Source organism: Myotis yumanensis, unplaced genomic scaffold (genome assembly GCF_028538775.1).
Source record: "Myotis yumanensis isolate MYYU_CA2020_CCGP unplaced genomic scaffold, mMyoYum1.0.hap1 SCAF_14, whole genome shotgun sequence".
Taxonomy (NCBI): domain Eukaryota; kingdom Metazoa; phylum Chordata; class Mammalia; order Chiroptera; family Vespertilionidae; genus Myotis; species Myotis yumanensis.
The window spans coordinates 44,104,614-44,130,391 of NW_027223765.1; the positions used below are offsets into that span (position 1 = coordinate 44,104,614).

The 25,778-nt window shown below is 41.1% G+C and overlaps 1 protein-coding gene across 5 annotated transcripts in view; it reads right to left on the bottom strand.

The window, feature by feature from the left end:
- The window catches only part of DNAH12 (dynein axonemal heavy chain 12), a 239,044-nt gene that overhangs the window by 41,886 nt on the left and 171,380 nt on the right, over window positions 1–25,778 (bottom strand). For 4 of the 5 annotated variants that reach the window (XM_070390826.1, XM_070390827.1, XM_070390823.1 and 1 more), the window contains 9 exons: window positions 23,235–23,366; window positions 22,001–22,090; window positions 20,828–20,968; window positions 17,759–18,000; window positions 15,704–15,851; window positions 13,461–13,606; window positions 6,246–6,460; window positions 5,319–5,511; window positions 2,029–2,221 (listed from right to left, as the gene is read on the bottom strand). In XM_070390826.1, the coding sequence (XP_070246927.1) occupies window positions 2,029–2,221; window positions 5,319–5,511; window positions 6,246–6,460; window positions 13,461–13,606; window positions 15,704–15,851; window positions 17,759–18,000; window positions 20,828–20,968; window positions 22,001–22,090; window positions 23,235–23,366 (1,500 nt within the window). The remainder of the gene's footprint in view (window positions 1–2,028; window positions 2,222–5,318; window positions 5,512–6,245; window positions 6,461–13,460; window positions 13,607–15,703; window positions 15,852–17,758; window positions 18,001–20,827; window positions 20,969–22,000; window positions 22,091–23,234; window positions 23,367–25,778) is intronic. The other variant, XM_070390825.1, reaches the window with a different exon arrangement.

Below are 25,778 nucleotides of genomic sequence, written 5' to 3' on the forward strand. Positions count from 1 at the left end.
CACTCCATCCATGCTTTTGTTCCGGCCCTCTGGTCCAGTTTAAGAACCCATTGTGGCCCTCGAGACAAAAAGTTTGCCCACCCCTGTTCTGGACCCTAGTTTTCTTAACTATCCTATCTAATAATAGACAAACATGGTAATTAACTGTACCTCAGACACGCTTCCCATTGGCTAATCAGGGTGATATGCAAATTAATTGCCAACCAGGATGGCGGCCGGCAGCCAGGCAGTTTGAAGTGGAACATGAGGCTTGCTTGCTCCAGTGAAGGAGGAAGCCAAGGTTCCCCTCCTGCCGCTGCGGCTCTGAGCTCCTGAAGCAACAGCTCCAAAAGATACAATGTTTCAATTATAGAAGCTAAAAGATGGCAGTTAATTTGCATATACCAGCTGAGAGCGAAGACTGAGGACAACATGGAGGCCAAGCGGTAAAGAAGGAAGCTAAGTAGAGGCTGCGAGGACAGAAACGAAGCCAAGGCTGCGGAGGTGGGAGGCGGGAGGTGGGAGGGCAAGCCCAGCTGCAGCGGCTGCGAGTGGGAGGGGCAGCGGCTTGGAGGGGAAGGGGTAGCAGCTGGGAGCGGGAGGGGCAGCGGCTTGGAGCGGAAGGGCAAGCCCTGCCCCAGCGGATGGGAGTGGGAGGGAAAGCCCAACCACTGTGGCTGGGTGCAAAGGGCAGCGGCTGGGGGCGGGAGGGGCAGTGGCTGGGAGCGTGAGAACAAGCCCAGGCCCAGCCACTGGGATCAGGAGGGCAAGCCCAGCCCCAGGGGATGGGTGCGGGAGGACAAGCCCAGCCCCAGCAACTAGGATAGGGAGGGCAAGCCCAACCACTGCCCAACCATAAGGGGCAGCGGCTTGGAGGGGAAGGGGCAGCGGCTGGGAGCGGGAGGGCAAGACCAGCTGCAGGGGCTTGAAGTGGGAGCGAAGTCTGCCTCAGCGAGTTTCGCTCCCCTCTCTGCTTTGCTCCAGCCACACAAAGCCCTATTCTTGCAGGAATATTCCTGCAACGGGCCTCTAGTCAAATATAAAAAATAACTGACAGCTAAGGCATATCTACCTATAATTCTGTAGGATTCTATTAAAATATTCAATATGAAATTACCATTTGGCTGTCATAGATAAAATTTGTAATAAATACTTTATTCATTGTAGATCTCTTGTCTTTCTTCCTTCATCTGCCACTCCTTACTCTCATACCTTTCTCCTTGATGAGCAAATGAACAGGCAATGGCAGAAAAGCATCTTTATTAGTTCCTAAAACCACTTAATGTCCAATTAGCCAGCAATTACCTCCACACTTCAACCAGGAACAGAGGCAAGCCAAATTCTTAGTTTTTAGATGACAGTCAGTTACATTTGAATGAAACAGACTAGCTTGCCTTACCTATGCAATAATAAAAATATATTATATTTTATGTATTTTAACAGCTTTACATGTAATATTCATATATAAAAAAACTTTAAGTGCTTTTCTCCAATTTAAAAATCTAAAGAATTCAAAAATAAGGCATTCAGTATTTGAAAAAAGTAGATTTCTAAAATGTGTATTTTGTCATGAATTTTTAAAACTTCCATTTTAAATTTATTTGTCTATGTAAGATACTATACAAGTCTGAACAGGATTTGAATAATTCAACACTAAGAAATACTTTGTGAGTTAAAAATTAGTTTCTGTTTTGTTTTGTTTTGTGTTTTTTTTTTAAATATATTTTATTGATTTTTTACAGAGAGGAAGGGAGAGAGATAGAGAGTTAGAAACATTGATGAGAGAGACATCGATCACTGCCTCCTGCACATCTCCTACCGGGGATGTGCCCGCAACCCAGGCACATGCCCTTGACCGGAATCGAACCGGGGACCCTTCAGTCCGCAGGCCGACGCTCTATCCACTGAGCCAAACCGGTTTTGGCTTAGTTTCTGTTTTTGTATTTTTATGAATTCTTTTCCTTTCCCAGTAAGCCTAGTATAGCATTTTCTTAAGGCACCTGGAGAAAATTGTTAAGAATCAAAAGATTTCTAGGATTCTTTTTTCACCTGCTGTTTCTTTGTTATCTCATTGGACATCATTTTAGCAGAGTCTAAGACTTTAATTGCACTTTCATCTTCTAAAATGTTCCCTTCTGAAGATGATAATGTTTCCAAAATTCTTTTCTCTATATCTTTTAGCTGTTTCTTATTAGCTGCAGACTGAAGAATAAGAGCATTTCTTTCCTCTTCTAATTCTGGTCTAAAAATAAAAACATGTAGTCTAAATTTGTAGTATTTTATCTAAATTCATATTTAAACATTAGACATCACAATATTATAGACACTTAAATAATTTTGTAGAAATGTAACACAAACTAAGGTGATTAATCTCTTAATCCTAACCTAAAATTACTTCCATTCAAATAATAATTTGAGAAATTCAAGCAAAAAAGCAATAACATGTACTGTGGTGAGTCTAAGAATATAATAAGTTTATCCATATGGTGTAGCCAGTTATGTGAGAATAAGAACTGGAGAAGACCTAATGAACAAAATAAACTGATGAACAAAAAAAATCCAGAGACATTGAAGCATGCAACAGGCTGACATATTTCAGAGGGAAGGGGGGAGGGAGTATGAAGATATTAGCCAATGAACTTATATGCATATATGCATAGCACATGGGCAGACAATAGTGCGGGGAAAGCCTAGGGAGGAGACAGGAGCTGGGTGAAGAAAGTCAGTGGGGGAGTGGGGGGAAAGGGGGACATCTGTAATACTTTCAATAATAAAGATAAATTTTTAAAAAAGAACTGGAGATGAAATTTCTTATTTATTCCTTGGCATCATCATTCCATCTAATTTTCATTGTTTCTTCTAAAATAGCAGATATAAAAAGGACCACTTATTGTACAACTGGCTCTAGGGCAGGGGCAGGGGTAGGCTGGAGGGGACTAATGGAGGAGAAAGAGGGACATATGCAATACTTTCAACAATAAAGAATAAAAAAGAGAGAGAGAGAAAATCAGAAGAGTAACCTGAAAAAAATTCTCTTTGTCTTTAAATTTTGGCTTTTTAATTATGATGTGTTTTGGTGTGAGTCTCTTTGGGTTCCTCTTGTTTGGGACTCTCTGTGCTTCCTGGACTTGTAAGTCTATTTCTTTCACCAGGTAGGGGAAGTTTTCTGTCATTATTTCTTCAAATAGGTTTTCAATATCTTGTTCTCTCTTCTCCTTCTAGCACCCCCATTGTGTGAATGTTGGTGTGCTTGAAGTTGTACCAGAGACTCCTTACACTGTCTTCATATTTTTGGATTCTTTGTTCTTTTTGCTCTTCTGATTGAGTGTATTTTGCGTCCTCATATTCAAATTCATTGATTTGATTCTCAGAATTTTCTACTCTACTGTTGAATTTCTGTAAATTATTCTTTATTTCAATTAGTGTATGCTTAATTTCTGACTGGCCCTTTTTCATGTCTGACATTCTAAGGACCTTTAAAGTTTCACTAAGTCCCTTGAAGCTCTCATTAAGATCCTTGATCATCCTTATAACCATTGTTTTGAACTCTGTAGCTAGTAGTTTGTTTGCTTCCATTTCATTTAGTACTTTTTCTGGCGATTCCTTCTGTTCTTTCGTTTGTGACATGTTTCTTTGTCTCTGCATTTTGGCTGCTTCCCTGTGTTTGTTTATATGTATTAGGTAGAGCTGCTATGTCTCCAGGACTTGGTAGAGTAGCCTTGTGAAGTAGGTGTCCTATAGGGCCCAGTGGCTCAGCCTCCCCAGTCACCAGGGATGGGCCCTTTAGATGCATCCCTGTGTGGCTTGTGTGTATAGTCTTGTTGTAGTTGAGCTTTGACTGCTGTTGGAGTCACTGGGAGGAATTGACCTCCAGGACAATTGGCTATGAGGACCAGCTGCGTCGGTTCTTGGGCCTCTGATTGATATGTATGGAGCATGCTGATGCCAGATGCTGCTTGTTTGAGAGATTTTATGAAGGTCTGAAGCCTGAGCCAGGACAAGCCATTCATATGGAAAAGCTGCTGCCCACAGCATGGGTGGGGCTGCAAATTGGATGGGGAAGGGTCTCAGGGTGGAGTGGACAGTGTGAGCCAGGATGATGGAAACTCGGATATGGCTGCCAGTTAGCTCTGCAACAGTGGAGGTCTCAGCATAGGAACTACGACCCCTCTGAGCACCTCTGTCTGGGAGAAAGCCACCCCTGAGTTCTTGCTCTGATGCCAGACAATTCAATTCCTACCTGTATGTCCCTGGATCCCCTCAAGCTGCTGCCTCATCACTGGACCTCAGAGGGAACAAGTTCATGTAAGTTTGTGCACCAGCCCTTTAAGAGGAACTGCCTGGGTCTCCAGCAGCCTCTGTGTCACTCAGCCATAAACACCACTGGTTTTTACAGCCCAAAGTTACAGGGACTTCTATTCCCAGCTCTGGCACCTTAGGCTGAGGGGTCTGGTGTCGGGATAGGATCCTTTGCTCCTCTGGAAGGCCTCCACAGCCAAGATATCCCTCCTGATTAAAACAACATCTCATGTGGGTGTAGGACCAGCCTGTTCTGCTCCTCCACCCCTCCTACCAATGTGCTTCCTTCCTTACTTCTCTATTTGTAGGACTTCCATTCAGCCATATTTCAAGAGGTTCTGAATGATGGTTGTTCTGTATTTAGTTGTAATCTTGATGTGGTTGTGGGAGGTGGCAAGTAGGCATTTAACTACACAGCCATCTTGGTTCTCCCCCCAGGAAGCAATTATTTACCATTAGCCCCTCCACATATATTTTTCTTATTTAAATAATAACATATGTGATTAATAAAAAATACATCAATTATGAAGAAAATAGTAATAATTACCCATAATCTTAGCATTTGAGGGATGATCACAGTTAATATTCTGGTGTAATCTTTACCTGCATTCATTTCCCTGCATTCATCATTAACTTTTGTTTTTACAAAATATTACCCAAACTGCATATAGTTTAGTATCCTATTTTTTGTTCTTATCCTAAGTATCTTCTTATTAATATCCTGTATATGTATTTGAACACATTTCTGATTTTATCCATAGAATTCTTAGGGTGAAATTTTTTGGCTCAAACAATCAGAAGTCAGAAATTATGGCATGTCACTTGAATCTTACTACCCATATTAAGAGCCCAATATAACATGGTTGATTTATAACTTGCTTGTTATAAAATGGCTATTTTAAAGGATTATATAATTATTTAATTTATAATAACAAGGTATAAAATTTGACAAGGTTTTGAAATAATCACATAATAAAAGTATTAATGGCCTACAAATATTTCTCTCTAGGCAATCTGGAAGCAGCTAAGAAAATACATACCTCTCCTTTGCGACAACAATACCTAATAACTGATCTTCAAGTCCTTCTGGAGTTATCATGAAATTGAGCAAAGACAGTTTTGTAGCTAGCTCTGGCATATAGTGTGGATTTCTCAGTTTTGTGGTGATATAAAACTTGAAATCAAAGGAATACTCAATAATGACTTCACCAAGCCTGATACAATCAATGCCACCTGTATTTCAGAAAACAAATGAATAGTCAGTAAGTCGAAGTTGCATAACCCCTCCCCCTGTGTTAAGACCTTTCCCAGGTTACTAGTAATTTAAAGGAGAATACAGATGTGACAAAAGTCACAGACACAGAGGAAAGTAAACAGTTATACAGCAGGACTATTCATTCTTGGGTAGTATAAGACATTTTCTCCGGTCATGAAGCCTTCTAAATGAAGATTCCTCTTGATGTTACTTCCTCTCTCCATTTTCAGAATCCAGAGTACTGACCATTATACAATGGAACCTCTATCGATTTTCAATCATGATTCCAAAGTTATTTGTATATGACTAAAGCTCTTAAAAGTACTAGAGTTTGGCAGAGATAAATTTTTTATAAGCAGAAAAAATATGAGATGGGCAATGTTTACTCACATGGTCCACATTAACCATTACTATTTCTAATAATGGACTTTGTGTGGTCCACCATCACACAATAAAGGAATTTCAGGCCACCTTAAACTTTTTTATGTTCTTTACTGAACAACAGTGCAGATAACAGTGATTAAGGCAAAGAAGGGAGGGCAAAGTTCATTCTTAATACTTGTTCCAAATTTCATTTCATACATAACAATGATACAGAAGTTCAGAGTTATTAACCTCATTATTAAATGTATGTGGTGGTTTTCCTTCCTCAAAGATAAGCCTCAAAGATAACAATCATCTTTCAGTTAAATTAATATTAATTGACTTTTACCTTGTTTAAAAGTTTGTCTAAGTAGTAAAGGCTCCAAAGATGGGTCCAGTTCTTCGCCAACATTCTCTAACAGAAGCGGAGTTCCAAACTGAATACAGTTTTCCAGTGTTCTCATATAGTCTGAATCTGATAGCTTAATAACACTAAGCTGATTATCTTTCTCAGAGTTTTTGATCCACTTATTGGCTTGACCCTGGGGGTCAATCATTAAAGGCCTAAAATATAATAAGAAAATTCTGAGGGGAATAGATATTCATATTTCTTTAAAATTATATAATTTAAATAATAAACATCACCATCAATTTGTGTTTCATAAATATTATCAGGATTAATCTTCACAAAAGTCCTGTGATAAAAGAGTAAAAAAGGAGTTTTAATCTTATTTATTTTTGAAATGAAGAAATTCAGTCTCAGGGAGCACTTTGACCAAGATTCCATGGATACAAAATTACTTCAATGTCAGAAGTAGGATCTTGTGAACCTGTAAGCTGTGCTCTTCCCAATATAACATATCATCTTCAAGGTAATTTTAATACATGAGATCTGTTAAAATAATGTGAAAAATAATTCTACTTATTTGATAAAAATTTAAAGAGATCTACTAGTCTATAATGGATTTCTTCAGGGTATCAATAGAGTCATAAACTAAATTCCCAAGTTTAATCCAATATATGAGATCTATTTAGAATTTTTTTCTATGTAAGTATGATAAAGACTATATTCAAGAATACATGATTCATGGTGTGCTTTCTTCTTCCTCAGTGATAATGCTGTCTTCAGCACAGTGCATTAAATTATCTTTATAAAATATTAACACAGTCCTGGCCAGCTGGCTCAGTTGGTTGAGCGTCATCTCATGCACCAAAAGGTCACTGGTCAGATTCCCAGTCAGGGCACATTCCTGGGATGTGGGCTTGATCCCCAGCAGGGGGCATGCAGGAGGCAGCCAGTAATGTTTCTCTCCCTTTCCCTTCTTCTCACTCTAAAATAAATTAAAAAAAAAAAAAAAGCACAGAAAGGGGAGTTTTCATCCCATGTCAATTTGGCTTTCTCAGACAGTCTCTTTCCATTTTAACAGCTTGTAGGGATAAAATCTTCTTTCTCTTTTCCTATAAATAAGCTCTTTAATCAACTACTCCCAGATATCTCTGTTCTATTTTCTTTCCTTTCCAAAAGACAAAGCAACCCAATTCAGCTGCCAGCTTCCTCAGCTCAAATTGTACTGAAATCCTACTGAAAGCACCAAAAGGTCCAGAAACTAGTAAAAATTTACTTTTAATATCACAGCAAACAGAGGAAACAAGTTCTGAAACTGAGAAAGTTATTTTACATACAACTGCTTAAAAGTTGCCTAGTAATTAAACTAAATGCATCAAGGTCCTATTTAAATAGACTCTTTTCTTCCTTATTCAGTATACTAGAGGCCCAGTGCACAAAAATTTATGCACTGAGGGGGGGGGGAGGGGAGGGGGGACCCTCAGCCTAGCCTGTGCCCTCTTGCAGTCTGGAACCCCTCGGGAGATAACGACCTGCTGGCTTAGGCCTGCTCCTGGGTGGCAGATGGCAGGCCCAATCCCTAAGTGCAGCCCCTGGTCAGGCTCAGAGCAGGGCTGATTGAGGAGTTGGGGAGCCGCCCCGTCATGCACAGAGCAGGGCAGATCGGGAGGTTGCGATGCCACCCTCAGTCACGCTCAGGGTATGGCTGACTGGGGGGTTGGGACACCGCTCCCTGTCACACTCAAGGCAGGGTCGATGGGGAGGTTGCGGAGCCACCCTCTGTCACACACAGAGCAGGGTCGATCAGGGGGTTGGGGTTCCATACCCTGTCACACACAGAGCAGGGCCAATCAGGGGGATGGGCGCTGCCCCCTGTCATGCACAGAGCAGGGCCCCTCAGGGGGTTGGGGAGCTCCCCCCTGTCATGCACAGAGCAGGGCCCATCAGGGGGGTTGGGGCTCCGTACCCTGTCACGCACAGAGTAGGGCCGATAGGGGAGTTAGGGCACCGCCCTCTATCACCCACAGAGCAGGGTCGAATCAGGGGGTTGGGGCGCTGCCACTGTCACACTCAGGGCAGGGCCGATGGGGAGGTTATGGCTCTACCCCGTCACACACAGAGCAGGGCCCGTGGGGAGGGGGGGTTGGGGCGCCACCCTCTATCACCTACAGAGCAGGGCCGATCAGGGGGTTGGGGCGCAGCCACTGTCACACTCAGGGCAGAGCCGATGGGGAGGTTATGGCTCTACCCTGTCACATGCAGAGCAGAGCCTGTGGTGGTGGTGGGGGGGGGGGGTGTTGGGGCGCCGCACCCTGTCACACACAGAGCCACAGGGCGATCAGGGGGTTTGGGCGCTGCCCCCTGTCACGCTGATCTGGTGCCAGGAGGCCTCGCGGCTCCGCTGATCCCGGTGCTGGGAGGCATATTACCCTTTTACTATATAGGATAGAGGCCTGATGCACGGGTGGGGGCCGGCTGGTTTGCCCTGAAGGGTGTCCTGGATCAGGGTGGGGGTCCCCACTGGGGTGCCTGGCCAGCCTGGGTGAGGGGCTGAGGGCTGTTTGCAGCTGGTCACACACCCTTCAGGGTGGGGGTCCCCACTGGGGTGCCTGCCAGTCTGGGTGAGGGGCTGAGGGCTGCTTTCAGGCTGGCGGTTGTTGATTGAAGCTCCCAACCGCTCCTTTTTTAAATTTTATTCTGGGCCAGCTTTAGCTCTGGCTCTAGCTCTGAGAGCAGGTATCTGGTTTGTTTCGGTTCTATAATCGAAACAATGTATAACTCCAGCTCTGAGATCCCGGGCCTATATTTGTTAGAATGTTTCAAACTGCCAGCTCAGAGGCCGGCAAGTCAGGCGGGGAACGTTGCAGTCTGTAGTCACTGGAGCAAGCAAGCCTCATGTTCACTTCCAGCTGCCTGGCTGCCGGCCACCATCTTGGCTGACAGTTAATTTGCATAAGGATATGCTGATTAGCCAATGGGAAGGGTAGTGGTCGTACATTAATTACCATGTTTCTCTTTTATTAGTGTAGATGCTTATGATTGGCAAAACACAGTATTTGTTCTTTCCGTTGCAAAAGTAACAATTTCTGTAAATTAACATTTCAATGCTAGTCAATATTCTTAGTAATGCCTAAATCAATGTTCTTAGAATTGCAATAGAGATTCTTTTTTATTTTAAAACAAATCCAATTCCCACTTAATATAACTTTATATAAGTATCTATACTAATAAAAGGGTAATATGCTAATTAGACTGGTTGTCTTCCGAACATCCTTCCGGACGTCCTTCCAGACAAAGCCATGGTGGCCGAGGCAGAGGTGGTTAGGGGTGATCAGGCCGGCAGGGGAGAGCAGTTAGGGGAGGTCAGGCCAGCAGGGGAGAGCAGTTAGGGGCAATCAGGCCAGCAGGCAAAGTGGTTAGGGGCAATCAGACAGGCAGGCAGGTGAGCAGTTAGAAGCCAGCAGTCCAGGATTGTGAGAGGGATGTCTGGCAGTTGGACATCCCCCAAGGGGTCCCGGATTGGAGAGGGTACAGGCCGGGCTGAGGGACACTACCCCCCGCCCCCGCCCTATGTATGAATTTCGTGCACCAGGCTTCTAGTTACAAATATATCTGGAAAATTGAGTTGTGTCCATCAGAGAGATAAGACCATGCCATGGTATTTGTAATCCAAGTGTACCTTATTATAGGTATGAAAATAATTCTCATCTACATTTGAAATCCTTGAACAGTCTGAAGAAAAAAGCATTATCCATCTATTTTGACAGAGGTAGTAATTTTGGGGAAAATAAGCTTTACTGTTAAGTTAATAAACAATAGTGAAGCAGCATAGTATTTTTATCATGGTTAAAAAGTAAGCAAGTCAGAATTTGAGATATAGACACTAAATGAAGTATTTGAAGATGATAATTATTAAAAAATTAACATTTATTGAGCACTTATATTCAAGCACTTTCTCACAACATTCCTATGAGGAAGAAATTATTATCTTCATTTACAGTTGGGGCACCTGAGGCACTGAGAGGTCAACTAAGTTACCAAAATCTCAAGATAGAAAGTGATAGAGAAAAATTTGAATCCAAATAGCCCAGGGGTGGGCAAACTTTTTGACTCGGGAGCCACAATGGGTTCTTAAACTGGACCGGAGGGCCGGAACAAAAGCATGGATGGAGTGTTTGTGTGAACTAATATAAATTCAAAGTAAACATCATTACATAAAAGGGTATGGTCTTTTTTTTTTTAGTTTTATTCATTTCAAACAGGCCGGATCCGGCCCGTGGGCCGTAGTTTGCCCACGGCTGAAATAGCCTGACACCAGTATCTGCACTGCTTTCAACCATTGCACAATATTATAAACAGACAAACTTCTAGAAATTATGAGCAAGCAAAACAAGGACTGATTAACTATAAGCTATGGTTCTAGCAACCTGATTAGCAAAATAATCTAAAAATCCTCCAGCCACCTAGTTTAATTTATTCACTAGTAGATAAAATATAGAATTTTAAAAATAAATAGTTGACATGCATTTAAGAGATACATACACACATAATACAAACATCTAGAAAAACACAGGTGCCAGAAACACAGACAAAAGAATTCCAGAACAGTAATTGTGTGAGCTGAAATGGTAGCTAGCCTTGGGGAGTGTCAATTCTCATAACCTTACAGATGCCTAAAGCCATATTTAGCAAGAAGCTAGAACTGAGAGCCCTGTATTAAGCTTAAACCCACAAAAGGTTAGTGAAATCATAGATAGAAAAAATCCCAACTCTATGCATAAGGAGACGAGAAGGAAGTGTTTTGATGTCTGTCTCATCTCCAGCTGGGAAAAAGTCCCCTGAGAATCTGTAACCATGTGTTACATTTCATGCAGGTACAGGATGCAAGTTTACACTATCTATGTAACCTAGGAAACTCCAAGCTGGGAAATTAACATGTATTGGGCCAAAATTATGCCTGGGTATCCTGGAAGAAGTAAGGACAAAACACACATTGTAGCTTGAGCAAGAGCAAAAGAAAAACTTAATCCCAGGGTTGGGGTGGGAGTATTGGGCAGAAAAATATTTTGGGCTAAAAACATTATACTTTTACCAACCTTTACCAAGTAGAGATCTCTCACCCCAGGAGAAGGGTGGGAAACTCCTGTTCAAGACCAACCATAGGTAGAAGGCGGAATTTAGCAGTCATAGGAAGGAGGGGAAGAAAGGCTGAACAAGTCCTAGCCTGCACAAGGGCCTTCCTAAGACTAAGACCAGAATAACAGAGTCCCATTCTGCCCCCCAAACAAGCACAGAGTACATCCAGGAAGAGTAAAAATGTAGAGAGAGACCCCCTCTGTATCAGGGGCATTCAGGTGCTTGTGATGAAAGGTAAGGATTTAATTTATTTTTTTATAATGATAGTCATTTACATCAGCACTGTTTATTGAGTTACCTATCCTTCCTCACTGATTTGTTTCATTTTTAATATACCTTTATTGATTTCAGAAAGGAAGAGAGAGGTAGAGAGAGATAGAAACATCAATGATGAGAGGGAATCATTGATCATCTGCCTCCTGCATGCCCCACACTGGGGATCGACCCCACAACCCGGTATATGCCCTGACTGGGAATTGAACCGTGACCTCCTGGTTCATAGGCTGACACTCAACCACTGAGCCACAACGGTTGGGCCTTCCTCACTGATTTGTAATGCAACTTTAATGTATCTTATATTCCAAAAGAAAATTGAAATTTCCATGATAGTTTTAATATGTTTTTATTGATTTTTAGAGAGAGAGGAAGGAAGAGGAATATAGAGATAGAAACATCGATGAGAGAGAAACATCACTGATTGGCTGCCTCCTGCACACCCCCTACTGGGGATAGAGCCCACAACCTGGGCATGTGCTGGGCATGTGCTCTGACCAGGAATCAAACTGATGACCTCTTGGTTCCTGGGTTGATGCTCAACTGCTGAGCCACACTGGCAGAGCTTCATTTTTAATGATCATGAATATGATATCCTATTCCACATTTTACTTAACATAGTGATTAAGAATTGGAAGTTAAATCGCCTGGGTTAAAATTCTAACTCCACCATTCATTAGCTCAGTTATCTTACTAACTTTCGAATTACTAAATCACTCTGGGTCTAAATTTCCTCATCTGTAAAATGGAATAATAATAACACCTAACTCAGGAGTTTGTGAGAACATAGGGCACTTACAACAGTACCTCATGAATATAAGAGCTCAGTAGTACCTAACAGTAGGTTTGAGATATGGTCCCAAGAGAAGACTTTTAAAATTAGATGACAACATGACTGAATAAGCATTTATAGGAAACTATTTCTCAGATGAGAGTAATTTTCCAAAGTAATATAAATGAAAGGATAACAATAAAAACCATTTGGAATATTCATGTAATTATCACACTATTGATAGTAATTTTAAAAGGTATCCATGAAACTGCATAAATTATAGTATCTTAAAAATGGACATAAATACCTAGTTAAAATAAATACACTGAATAGCCAAAAGCTAGAAATAGCCCAGGTGCCCATCAACAGGAGAATGCATAAACAGTGATACATTCATACAATGCAATACCACTCAGCAACAAAAAAATAGGTATATCATGGTGTGTAGAAGAAACCTTGCACAAAAGAGTATGTACAGTATGATTTGTTTATATGAAGTTCTAGAACAGTCAAAAGTAATCTATGGTGGAAAATAATCAGAATAATAATTTCCTATGGTGGGGTGAGGGTGAGGATTTACTGAGAAGGGACATAAGAGAACTTCCTAGAAGTCATGTTCTGTATCTTGACAGAGGTTTGGATTGTATAAGTGCACACTTTTGTATACACTTTTCAAAGAACTCATGGAATGGTGTTCTTAAATATTAGGTATTACATTTAATGCTAATTTTACCTTAAAAGAAAAAAGCATACATAATATTAAACTTTAGTTTATGATATACATGGATGAAGTATTAGGGAAAGTACATCCATTTCTTCAACTTATTTTGAAACGCATAAAAAAGGATGATTTGACGAATGGATAGAGGGATGGATAAATATTTGATAAAACATCAAGAAAAATGAAATGTTAATTTAGGATCTAGGAGGTGGTAGTTATGTGGGTACTTACTCTAAAATCTTCGCAATCTTTCTCTATGTTGGAAACAACTTTCAAATAAAATTACTGAAAAATAAATATATTTTATGTTCCTTACCAACGCCTGGAGTTATTAACAATCACTCCATTATCTATGGAGAAAGTATCTGTTGGTAATCCAGCAATATTCCAAGCTCTAATTTTTACTGGATCACCCAGGGTCTTACTCAATGAGAACTCCTCTGAACATGGGAATTTTTTCTCCTGTAAGAAATAAACAAATATCTGATGTTTTCTTTCATCTTGTTGATCAAAATATTTTTCAAATTAAAATATTGATTTGTCATTAGATATTATTTAATAACTATAAGGAACAGAAAAAAACACCTGAATTGAAAGTTGGACTATCACAGGGATATAAAGCACGGCATAGGGAATATAGTCAGTAATCTATAATAATAAAAGTGTAATATGCAAATCGACTGAACGGCCGAACAGCAGAACAACCACCCAGATGTCCTTCCAGATGACCTTCTGGAAGAAGCCAGGGCTGCAGCTATGGGATCGAGGCAGCCGCCACAGCTGTGAGGGATCGAGGCCCGGCTACAAAGGCCTACTCTTGCACGAATTTCATGCATCAGGCCTCTAGTACAGTAATAACCATGTACAGTGTCAAGGAGGTACTAGGCTTATTGCGGGGATCACCTGTAAGTTAAATAAATATCTAACCACTATGTTGTTCACTTGAAACTATTGTAATATTGAATATCAACTGTAATTGGACAATTTTAAAAATTGTAAAAACAAAGTAAAAAATCTACACTAATAAAAGAGAAACATGGTAATTGGCGTACGACCGCTACCCTTCCCATTGGCTAATCAGTGTATCCTTATGCAAATTAACTGTCAGCCAAGATGGCGGCCGGCAGCCAGGCAGCTGGAAGCGAACGTGAGGCTTGCTTCCTCCAGGGACTGTAGACTCCAACGTTCCCTGCCTGACTTCCCGGCCTCTGAGCTGGCAGTTTGAAACATTCTAACAAATATAGCCGGCTGGGATCTCAGAGCTGAAGTTATACATTGTTTCGATTATAGAACGGCAAACAAACCAACAGCGGAAGCCTCAGAGCTAGAGCCAGAGCTAAAGCTGGCCCAGAAGAAAAAAAGAAAAGAAAAAAAGGAGTGGTTGGGAGATTCCCGCCAGCCTGAAAGCAGTCAAAACCGCCAGCCTGAAAGCAGCCCTCAGCCCCTCACCCAGACTGGCCAGGCACCCCAGTGGGGACCCCCACCCTGATCCAGGACACCCTTCAGGGCAAACCAGCCGCCCCCCAGGCCTCTATCCTATATAGTAAAAGGGTAATATGCCTCCCAGCACCAGGATCAGCGGAGCCGCAAGGCCTCCTGGCACCAGATCAGCATGACAGGGTGCAGCGCCCAAACCCCCTGATCATCCTGCGGCTCTGTGTGTGACAGGGGGTGGCACCCCAACCCCCCCCCCCCTCCACGGGCCCTGCTCTGTGTGTGACGGGGTAGAGCCATAACCTCCCCATCGGCCCTGCCCTGAGTGTGACAGTGGCATCGCCCCAACCCCCTGATCGGCCCTGCTCTGTGGGTGATAGAGGGCGGCACCCCAACCCCCTGATCCGCCCTGCTGTGTGTGTGACAGGGGGCGGTGCCCTAACTCCCCTATCGGCCCTACTCTGTGAGTGACAGGGGGGAGCTCCCCAACCCCCTGATGGGCCCTGCTCTGTACGTGACGGGGGGGGGGGGCACTGCCCCAACCCCCTGATTGGCCCTGCTCTGTGCATCACAGGGGGTGGCGCCGCAACCTCCCTATTGACCCTGCCTTGAGTGTGATAGGGGGTGGTGCCCCAACCCCCCAATCAGCCCTATCCTGAGCATGACTGAGGGTGGCATCGCAACCTCCCAATCCGCCCTGCTCTGTGCATGACAGGGGGCGGCACCCCAACTCCCCAATCAGCCCTGCTCTGAGCCCCACCAGGGGCTGCACCTAGGGATTGGGCCTGCCCTCTTCCACCCAGGAGCAGGCCTAAGCCAGCAGGTCATTATCTCCTGAGGGGTCCCAGACTGCGAGAGGGCACAGGCCGGGCTGAGGAACCCCCCTTCCCCCCCGAGTGCACAAATTTTTGTGCACCGGGCCTCTAGTAAAATATATTAGAAGAAAAAAAAAGAGAAAGTTATACTATGGAAGTACTTTACTGATCCAACAAGAAGGAAAAAAAGACCTTATATTTTCAGTTATTTCTTCACTTCTCTGTCCTTATTATCATCTTTCCCCCAAAAATATCCCAACTTATTCTTTGAATGATCTAAAAAGAAACTTATGAAATATAAAACCATTACCTTGCACAACATGCTCCAATTTTCTGTACATGTTTGTCGAAAGCCAGAAGTAAAAGCACCAAGGTAGGCTATTACTCCTGCTGATACCAAGACATCGCCAGTCAAATTTTCATATACTATTTGGAGGTCATCTGCAGCTTGAGACCATCTGTGAGATAAACCAAAAGTAAAATAGCCTCACCATAGAGAATGATGGAAGACAGTAATTGAAAGGGCAAGGAGCTTCTAGCTCAGATTCTATAACAAAAAGCCGCGAAATGTTGGTCACTTGCTTACCTATAAAATGAGATTAGATCCCTTCTAGCTCTAGCATGCTCTAACACATATCTATGTTAAACAAATGACAATCCACCTTTCACTATCAGAATATTAGGTGTTGTTGTTGTTTTCAGAATTTGGCCCTTCAGAATAAGCAAAAACAATTCCCCACCCCCCCCAGCATTTTGTCTAATAATTTTCTTCAGGATGATTTGGTCTAGTTGTTACAGGATAGGAGAGATCTTCTCTTCCCCGGTTGCTAGTATGGTTGGATTTCTGCGATATCCCAAGAAAAAAATTTTCTAAGACTCATATTGGAGAATAAATTATTTTTATTTGGGTGGAATTAAATCCCTGAGTTTCCAAAGCTCCATTTCCCTTAGTCCAGTCATAGAAGAAGTGTAGCCGGGGCCAGTCTCTAGAGTTTCCTTTCCATATTGGAGCAGAATCAAGTCCAGCATCAGGCTAGCTTAGCTTATTTCCCAATGCAGTCCATCTGTCCATTATATATGGGGTCCACATGGCTGTGGACCATAGGGCAAATATAAGGAAGCAGGAGCAAAAGGAAGCACAAGCCAAGAGTCAAGTGCAACAAGAAAGAGAATTCCTTTGTTTAGGAGATTATGTATTCTCAAATTTTTGTGGGCTTGCAGTGATGATGCCCATTCTGACCAAATATCTCTGTCCCTAGGTTTTACTGACAGGCACCTCTCCTAGTCCCTGGTCACTCCAACTTTACTGGGCATGTGTCTATCTTTTTTTGTTCTGCCCCCTTCCACCAGTGCTTTGCAGAGAACATACCAGTGGTCCCCTGGGGAGTGCAAAGTTGCAGCTTCCTGGTGAAGCTGCCTAAATGACATACCTATAATGTCTGGTTTTCCCCTTTGTTCCTTTCCTATTATTAATAACTAGCTAATTACAATGATATCATAGTGGTTTCAGTATTTACTGTTTCAGTATTTTTTGTTAGTCTGCAATTCATTACCCAAAATTATATTTAAGTTGTATAGAAGCTGATATACTATTGCTAGGGTTAATATTTTTCCATTTAATAAAAACTTTGCGAAGAAAGTACATTCCAAAACCATCAAATCTGCACTACAAAGTTAAAGGCATATTACTTTATCATGCTATTCATTCAACAAATATAATTAATAAGTGAGGTAGCTGGCTGGCCAGTACAAATAAATAATTAGAACAAAACTAACTGGCATGGTTAGATCAAGCCAGTTATAACCTCTTTGAAATAAATTTCAACAGAGTGAGCCATATATCCATTACTCCCCACCCCCAACATTTTATCATGAAAAATTTTGAACATATATGTAAAACTAGAATGACCTGTACAGTGATTACCCACCTACTCACCATTTAGATTAAAAATTACCATTTCCTGCCCTGGCCAGTATGGCTAAGTTGGTTGGAACATCACTCCATACACCAAAAGGTGGTGGATTTGATTCCTGTCAGGGCACATACCTAGGATGTGGTTTTGATCCACACTTGGGGCATGTGTGGGATGCAACAAGTCAATGTTTCTCTCTCACATAGATGTTCCTCTCTCTCTCCCTCCCTCTCTCTCTAAAATCAATAAAAGTGATCACTTCCCTTATTTGCTTCTCTACAATGTCTTTTGACATTGATATTCTTTTTGAAGAACCTTGGCCAGGTGCCTTGAAGAATGTCCCACATTTTCAACCAGACATTTTAAAATCAATGATCATAATAAATATCAAATAAAGTCACATATTCAAGCCTGACATTTTTATATGTTGCTAAAATAAGCAGAAATATGACCTTGATTTTTCTCCACCCAGTCCTCCAATTAGTTTTGAGGCTCTTTCAAGCTTCTTAGCACACAGTTCCACCTGATCTTCTAAACGAGCCTTTTCCTCAGTTTTTTCAGAAAAAATATTTTGTAAGTTTTCCAAATGATGTTCAACTTCTGCCAATTCTGCTCTCTTCTGATTCAAAATTTCCATTATCTCAGCTAAGGACTTCTGAGCTTCTGTTAAACGGGCTTTCTTAGGAGCCACTACCTGTTTGGGAATAATATATGATGCAGCTGTGATGAATAGTCTGTAAAATTGACATCTTATATAATCCTTTATAGATATTATGAATTTAAAACATTTATTATTATACATTCACTTGTTACTTATAATAAAAAATTATATAAAATAAACATTTTGCTTTAAATCTTACATCTTTTTATACATAAGTAAATTAAAATATCTTTATATATTTTGTAAAATATATAAATCATTCTGGGCTAGTACACTGTCATATGTAAAACAGATAAATTATTCTGAACCAACAAAATTTCACAAAATGTAGCAAAAAAAAAAAAATGACACAATATATACCAAAATGTCTCTAAATAAGTTGCCATTGAACAGTTGCCAAAAACAGAGAAAAATATGTAATTGAATTATAAATGTTTAAAATACATGAATGTGCTTTTTGTTGGTTTTGGTTTTCTATTTTGTTTTGTTCTTTGCATTTCCAAATCTGTGATCTTCTCAGTCAGGTGAGACCTTGATGTTCAATTTCACTACCAAAACCGAATTTTCCTCAATAAATCTTGAAAAGCCACATTTTCGTTGAGAGAAAAAGTTCTAATTTTATTATGCTCATTAGTGTATCAAGAAAGGGGTTTGTCAAGCAAATTAGAAACAGACTCATAGAAACAGAACAGAAGGGAGGAGGGTCAGGAAGCTAGGTGAAAAGGTAAAAGGATTAAGCAGTACAAATTGATGGTTGCAGAACAGCCACAAAGATGTGGATTGCAGCATGGAGAATATATTCAGTAATGTTGAGATAACGAGGTATGGGGCCAGCTGGGTGCTTAGGGAAGCCAGGGACCACTCTGAGGAGAGCATGGTTTTCCAGCCACTTTGCTATACATCTGAAACTGGTGCATAATGAATGTAAACTGTGGTTGGAAAAAAGAAAAAAAGAATAGGGTTTGCAACTTTATCTTTGAGTGTACTATAAGCCATTGGTAGGAAGAATTTAGATGACCAAAGAGAATATGTATATTTGAAAGAAGGGAAACCTAAGCCTTCTGCCACAAATAAATGTATAGGCAAAGAGGAAAAAGGGAGGCACGGTATCAGACACTGAATGTCTCACGATCTCTTCTATTGGCTGAAATCTTGAAGGGGGATGTCCTATATAATAAAGAGGTAATATGCAAATTAACCCTCACGCCCTTACAAGATGGCTGCCTAAGAACAGGCCGGCAGGGGGGTTAGTGAGGGACAACCAAACGACTGAACAGCAGGCTGTGTGGTGCAACCAGGCCAGTGGGGGAGGGGCAGTTCGGGGTGACCCGGCCAGCAGAGGGGGGGCAGTAAGACTGACGAGGGGGGGCCATGAGGGGCAACCAGGCCAGCAGAGGCCACCAGGTCAGCGGGGGGGGGGGGGGGGGGGGGCAGGGGTCAGTAAGGGTGACCAGGCCGGCAGGGGTGGCAATTAGGAGCAACCAGGTTGGCAGGGAGGGGGCAGTTGGGGGCAACCTGGCTGGCAGCAGGGGGCAGTTAGGGGCGACCAGGCCAGCAGGGGGGATAGTTAGGGGCAATCAGGCCAGCATGCAGAGGCAGTGAGGGGTGATCAGGCCAGCAGGGGTGGGGGGGCAGTTAGGGGTGACCAGGCAGGCAGGCAGGTGAGCGATTAGGAGCCAGCGGTCCAGGATTGTGAGAGGGATGTCCAACTGCCGGCCCTGGGATCGGGACTAAACCGGCAGTCGGACATCCCCCAAGGGATCCCAGATTGGAGAGGGTTCAGGCTGGGCTGAGGGTACTCCCCCCAACCCCCATGCACGAATTTCATGCACCGGGCCTCTAGTATTAAATAAATAGGTAGAAAGTAGGAAAACCCACTTTCTACTTTTGACTTTGGAGGAGACCTTGCTGGATACCTCCCTTTAACATTGAATTAAAATGGTAGTGTGGAGGTGTAGACTGGGAAGTCAGGAAAGAACCTGAATACTTTGGCTTCTCTGCTTAATGGAAAGGTTCCAGAAGATTCTACATGTCTTGTGGGTTAAGAGCTTGCAGACCTGGTATGAGACTACTGTGGGGAGGGACAAGAGGTTCAATGGAAGAGCATCCCAAGTAAAATTAATTTTATTTCTTTAACAGGTGTATATAGGTCTACTCCTCTGAAACTAACATTATTAGGAGTACCTACCTAATTGTTACAGCTGATCACTCATTCTATACTCAGGTTGTTCTAAACACATGCTACCATGTATGTTTACCTGCCTTTTTATTTATATTTCCTGCTTCCCTGGGTAGAATTCTGCAAGCTACAGTGTTTTCCTGGTCCTCTGCTAGCCAAATTTACAAAATGATCTTAAAACCATTCTCTGCTCTCCCAGGAAGTTGGCCCCAGGGGCTACTCCATAACAGGTTTCCTTTCAATGCATGCCATTGCTTTAGGGGATCTTCCCATGCTCTGCCTCTTAATCCTACTTGGCTCTTCTTACTTCTAACCCTTTGAATTAATTTTTTAATCTGTCACTTCACCCTTTAAGTTCTGGATTTTTCTTTGTTTCTGCCCATCCCTCATCAAACTCCAATTCTCTTTTGGCCCAGGTCCCAATGGGTATAGGTCAGTCTGGCCAATTTCAGTGGTCATCCCTGCTCCCACAGCACCACCACTCACACAGCCCCATTCAGGGTATATCACATGAAAGTATTTTCTTCACCTACTAGATACTCAATGTCTGATGTTTATGCTGCAGCAGGACAATTCTTTCTGGTAGCACTTTTAGAAAAGTCTTAACTAGCAAATACATGCATAGATTTTAATTTCTGAGAATATTTCAGTAGAAAATGGATATGTTGATCCTCAAAATACCTTTGCAACTCTGTCATATACTTCCATAGCCATGATCCATTTACACAGACCCTCAGCTGCAGAAGAAGCCTTAGCAATCTTAGGGGGGTCAAATTCAGGGTTTGTTAAATAGTCACCACGAATCTTCTGCATAACATTCACCTACGAAACAAAGATTTAGATCAGATCTTAAAGTTTCAACATATATCACACAATTATGAGGTGAAAAATAATCACATATAGTAAAAAAATTTTGTATAAAAAAGTTATGTTGCCGTAACCAGTTTGGCTCAGTGGATAGAGCGTCGGCCTGTGGACTGAAAGGTCCCAGGTTCGATTCCGGTCAAGGGCATGTACTTGGTTGCGTGCACATCTCCAGTAGGAGGTGTGCAGGAGGCAGCTGATCGATGTTTCTCTCTCATCGATGTTTCTAGCTCTCTATCTCTCTCCCTTCCTCTCTGTGAAAAATCAATAAAATATTAAAAAAAAAAAAAAAAGTTATGTTGTCTTTAAAAACCAGTCAGTACTTTGAGATAATTTTAAAATAAGCATAATTATAGCTGAAATATAAGTCATTTTTGAGCAAAATATGCAAACTTGTTATAGATATTGAGGGAAAATATTTCTTCTAAAAAAATTAAAAGACTTTTGCGGATTTAAGAAAACATGAAGACAAGAAGAAAGGACAATTAAATATTAATAAATAAACAAGGGTACAGATGGAAAAGAATGATTTATACTTTATCTCTCATAAATTTGTGTATCTGATTAATAAACTATTATATGAACACTCTTAAAGAACTTTTACACTAAAACAGTGAATTATTAAATGACTTTCAGTGGTTGGCAACAAGAGTGGGTCTATGCATTATGAGAATTCATAAAATAGTAACAAATGGAATGTCCCTTTATTATTTTAATCCAAAATGGAATATCTCCTTATGTTTTATACTAGAGGCCCAATGCACGAAATTCATGCAAGGGCCTTGGCCCCAGCCCCTGCCTGCTGCTGCCGTGGCCGGGGGCCTCTGCCGCCCCTGCCTCGGCCTCCACCCGCCGTGGCTTTGTCCGGAAGGACATCCGGTCTAATTAGCATATTATGCTTTTATTATTATAGATAGTATCACATAATATTAAAGATCTTATACATCTCAGCAAAGTTACATTTAGTAAAAAAAATTCAATGAAACTCACTGGAATGTTGTCCTTGTCATATTCTTTCAAATCTCTTAAGAAATTCATATCTCCCAGAAGTTTTTTGCTAGGACCCCAGTAATCAAATATCTATAAATAAAATTTTGCAAACTTATTAAATGGATAATTAAAGATGGTTTCTATAAGATTTTTCTTCTTGAAGTTTAAGATATACTTTCCAGAAAAACTATATACTTTGAAAATATTAACTTTTGTCTTCTTGGAAATAAAAGATTCCTCTCCCCAAGATCATGTTATACATATCAAATGTTTAAAATATGAACATGAAATTACACATTAAATTTATTATAAAAATTAAACATTGAAAGAGAAATGATATGTGGTGTGTGAGTGTGTGTGTGTCAATGAAAATAACTTGGTTAGGTAAGAGCCTATTTATTTTCTTTATTATCTCAAAGAAGGATAGAATGACCAAAAAAATAATCTAAATTCTTCAATTCAGGGATTCTAACCTAAGTATAAAAAACTAAAAAGAAAATAAGTCTATAACTTTACTTTAGGATGGATGCAATACCTTCCTTTTTTAAGGGATATAGCCTTGAATAATAAATGATCTATAACAGCTAATTTGTATTGTGAGCTTACTGTTTGTGAAGATTTATATATAAGAGCTTTATATGTATTAACTAATCTAATTCTCATTAATTTTATGAGGCAAGTACTATGATAACCCTCTTTTTTCCCTTTCATGTATTTATTTTTTAATAACTCTCTTTGTACAGTTTCACAGAGATTAAGCATATTGCTGAAGATCACATTACTGATGGTAGTGGGATTCCTTAAGACAGGCATTCTGCCTCCAGAGCACATTCTTTTAACAACCTCACTAGACTGTAACACAGCAGAATTTTGAATACCCAGAAACAACACCAATGTGGTTATACTATATATCAGATTCCTGAGAATCCTTGCTGGAAAAGCACAGGAATCTCAGTGCTTATTCAATCCCAACCCCATGAGAGTAAGTAACCCTACATAGGCAGAAAAGGAGATGGAATCAATTAGATCCACATTTTTCTGATGCTATACTGCCTCAGCTTTGCTCTGGAATAAATATAGATAATGTTTTCCATAATTTATTCTGAATCCATTTAATCTGGAAGACAATGTTTCTTCCCTGGACTGAGTACTGTTGACATTTAACCTGACAGTAGTTGCTATAAAGTATTCTGTACATTCATGAACATGATTTAAATCTGTGTCTTGTTATTACCTTTCCTCCAGTTCCTGAAGGATCTGTAATTTTTTCTGGTTTTATATCTTTCATGACACAAATAGCAGCCATAACTAGCTTAACACCAGATGGAGGATTTTTCATTGATTTCACAATTGTAATGTCAGATGGCTAAATCGAAAGAAAACAGGATATCTTCAGAATAGTTTATTTCTAAATAGTAAGCTTTTAAAATAATATTGGAGAAACGCATCAATTTTCATTTGAAATTGTAATTGTTTTTTGCTTTGCATCACTATAATAAGCAATAGAGAATTTAGCACAGATTAACAGCAATGGTTTTCAAACATCTGGAAGATCATAGATCCTTATGAGAATATTATGACAGCTATAAACCTTCCAGAAAATATATATTTTTGCACATAAACACAAAATTTGTATGTAATCACACACCAAGCCCATACATGGAACCCAGGTTAAGAACCCTAGTTTAGACAAAGACTTAATTCTATATTTTCTTATATGTAACTAGAGGCCCAATGCATGAAATCATGCAAGAGTATGCCTTCCTTTCCCCACTGCTGGCACCGGCTTCCCTCTGGCACCTGGGACCTGGGCTTCCCTCACAGCCCCGGCTTCGTCCAGAAGGTCGTCCAGTAGGACATCCAATCTAAATAGCATATAACGCTTTTATTATTATAGCTATTAGAGGCCTGGTGCACAAATTTGTGCACCAGTGGGGTCCCTCGGCCTGGCCTGCGTGATTGGGCCGAAATCAACTTTCTGACATCCCCCGAGGGGTGCTGGATTGTGAGAGGGTGCAGGCCAGGCGGAGGGACCCCACCACTGCACGATCAGGGCTGGGGAGGGATGCAGGAGGTTGGCCAGCTGGGGAGGGACAGTGGGACGGCTCCAAGGCATGTCTAGCCCATCTCACTCAGTCCCTTAGCTGGACCCCAGCAGCAAGCTAACCAACCAGTTGGAGTGTCTGCCCCCTGGTGGTCAGTGCACATCATAGCAACTGGTCAACCGGTCGACTGTCTGCCCCCTAGTAGTGCACATCATAGCGAGTGGTTGAGTAGCCTTAGCATATCATTAGCATATTATACTTTGATTGGTTGAACAGATGACTGGACACTTAACATATTAGGCTTTTATTATATAGGATTAGTTTTAACTCCCTCCCCCAAAAATGTAAGAAGAGGTAGGTCCCAATTCCAAACTTATTTTTTAAAAAGGTATATATTGTTATGACAGATACAATAGATTCACTTACTTAATATCCACTCCAATATCCTCTGACCTCTCTTGCAATTGCTAGAAAGCTAACAATTATATATTTTAGTTTCCCATGCAACTAGAGTTGTGAGAGGTCATTAGGTTCCACCATCAGATCACTTGAATGATAAAAGAACTCAGAATGAATAAGTGGGGAAATGGGCAGAGTGTGAGACATCTATTTTGCCCACATGGATTATAGTAGAGATGGTGTAGCTCTGTAGGAAGGCTCTGCAAGCTTTTGACTCAGAGGGTCCTCTGGTAGACTATTTCTGCAATTGGGCTTTGAATCATTCCTGACAGCTTAGCCTATGATCTGTTTCTTCAGCTCTTCCAACAATTCTATAATCCATTTGTAAAATTCCCGAAAGAGTACTATCTGCTTATACTAAATACAGTCAATTCTCATCTCTGCAACTGAACCCTAAGTCATATCAAATACAGTATTTGACACCAAGAATGGTGCAAGCAACAAACTCACAATGAAAAAAGAACCTAATATTGATTAAATCCAATAGCTGGAGGGGTTTGAAAACATTAAGAATCCTGTGAGTTTCAGAGAATGGAGTACTGAATGTCCATGATACACAGTGATAAAATAGTTACTTAGATTAATGCTCATGATCATCTACAATGGAATGCTTATTAAAAACAAGGCTTTGTCAGAATGACTGACTGCTGTGATAAATGTCTAAGGAGAAAATGAAGAAAGACCACTAGGTAGAATGTGGCCTTTAAATGTGCCAGAGAGCAGACAGGAAGAAAATAAGCTCAGGGTTTTTAATTCCTGACTCAAAGCACAGTGAGAGCACTAGGACATTTTTATAAATGCCCTGAAATAATCTCATGTCTTGCCTGGCTGGCGTGCCTCAGTGGTGAGCATCGACCTATGAACCAGGAGGTCACAGTTCGATTCCCAGTGGAGGCGCGTGCCTGGGTTGAAGGCTTGATCTCCAGTGTGGGGCGTGCAGGAGGCAGCTGATCAAGAATTCTCTCTCATCATTGATGTTTCTATCTCTCTCCCTTCCTCTCTGAAATCAATAAAAATAAATAATAATCATCTCATATCTTAAAACTACAAGGCTGATCTTAACTGAAAATCAGATAGAATTTGGTCCTGTGAGATGCTGAATTACCCCTACGTTGAACTCATCATCTTGTCAGGTCACTTACATTAAAGTTAGGGCACTGGTTAGAAAAAAGGCAAGTAGGTAAATTTGGTTTTAATGTAAAAACTCACTACATTATTCTTTGTATTAATTTGCTATGGATATTGAAAACATTTTTTATACATTGGTAGTGGCT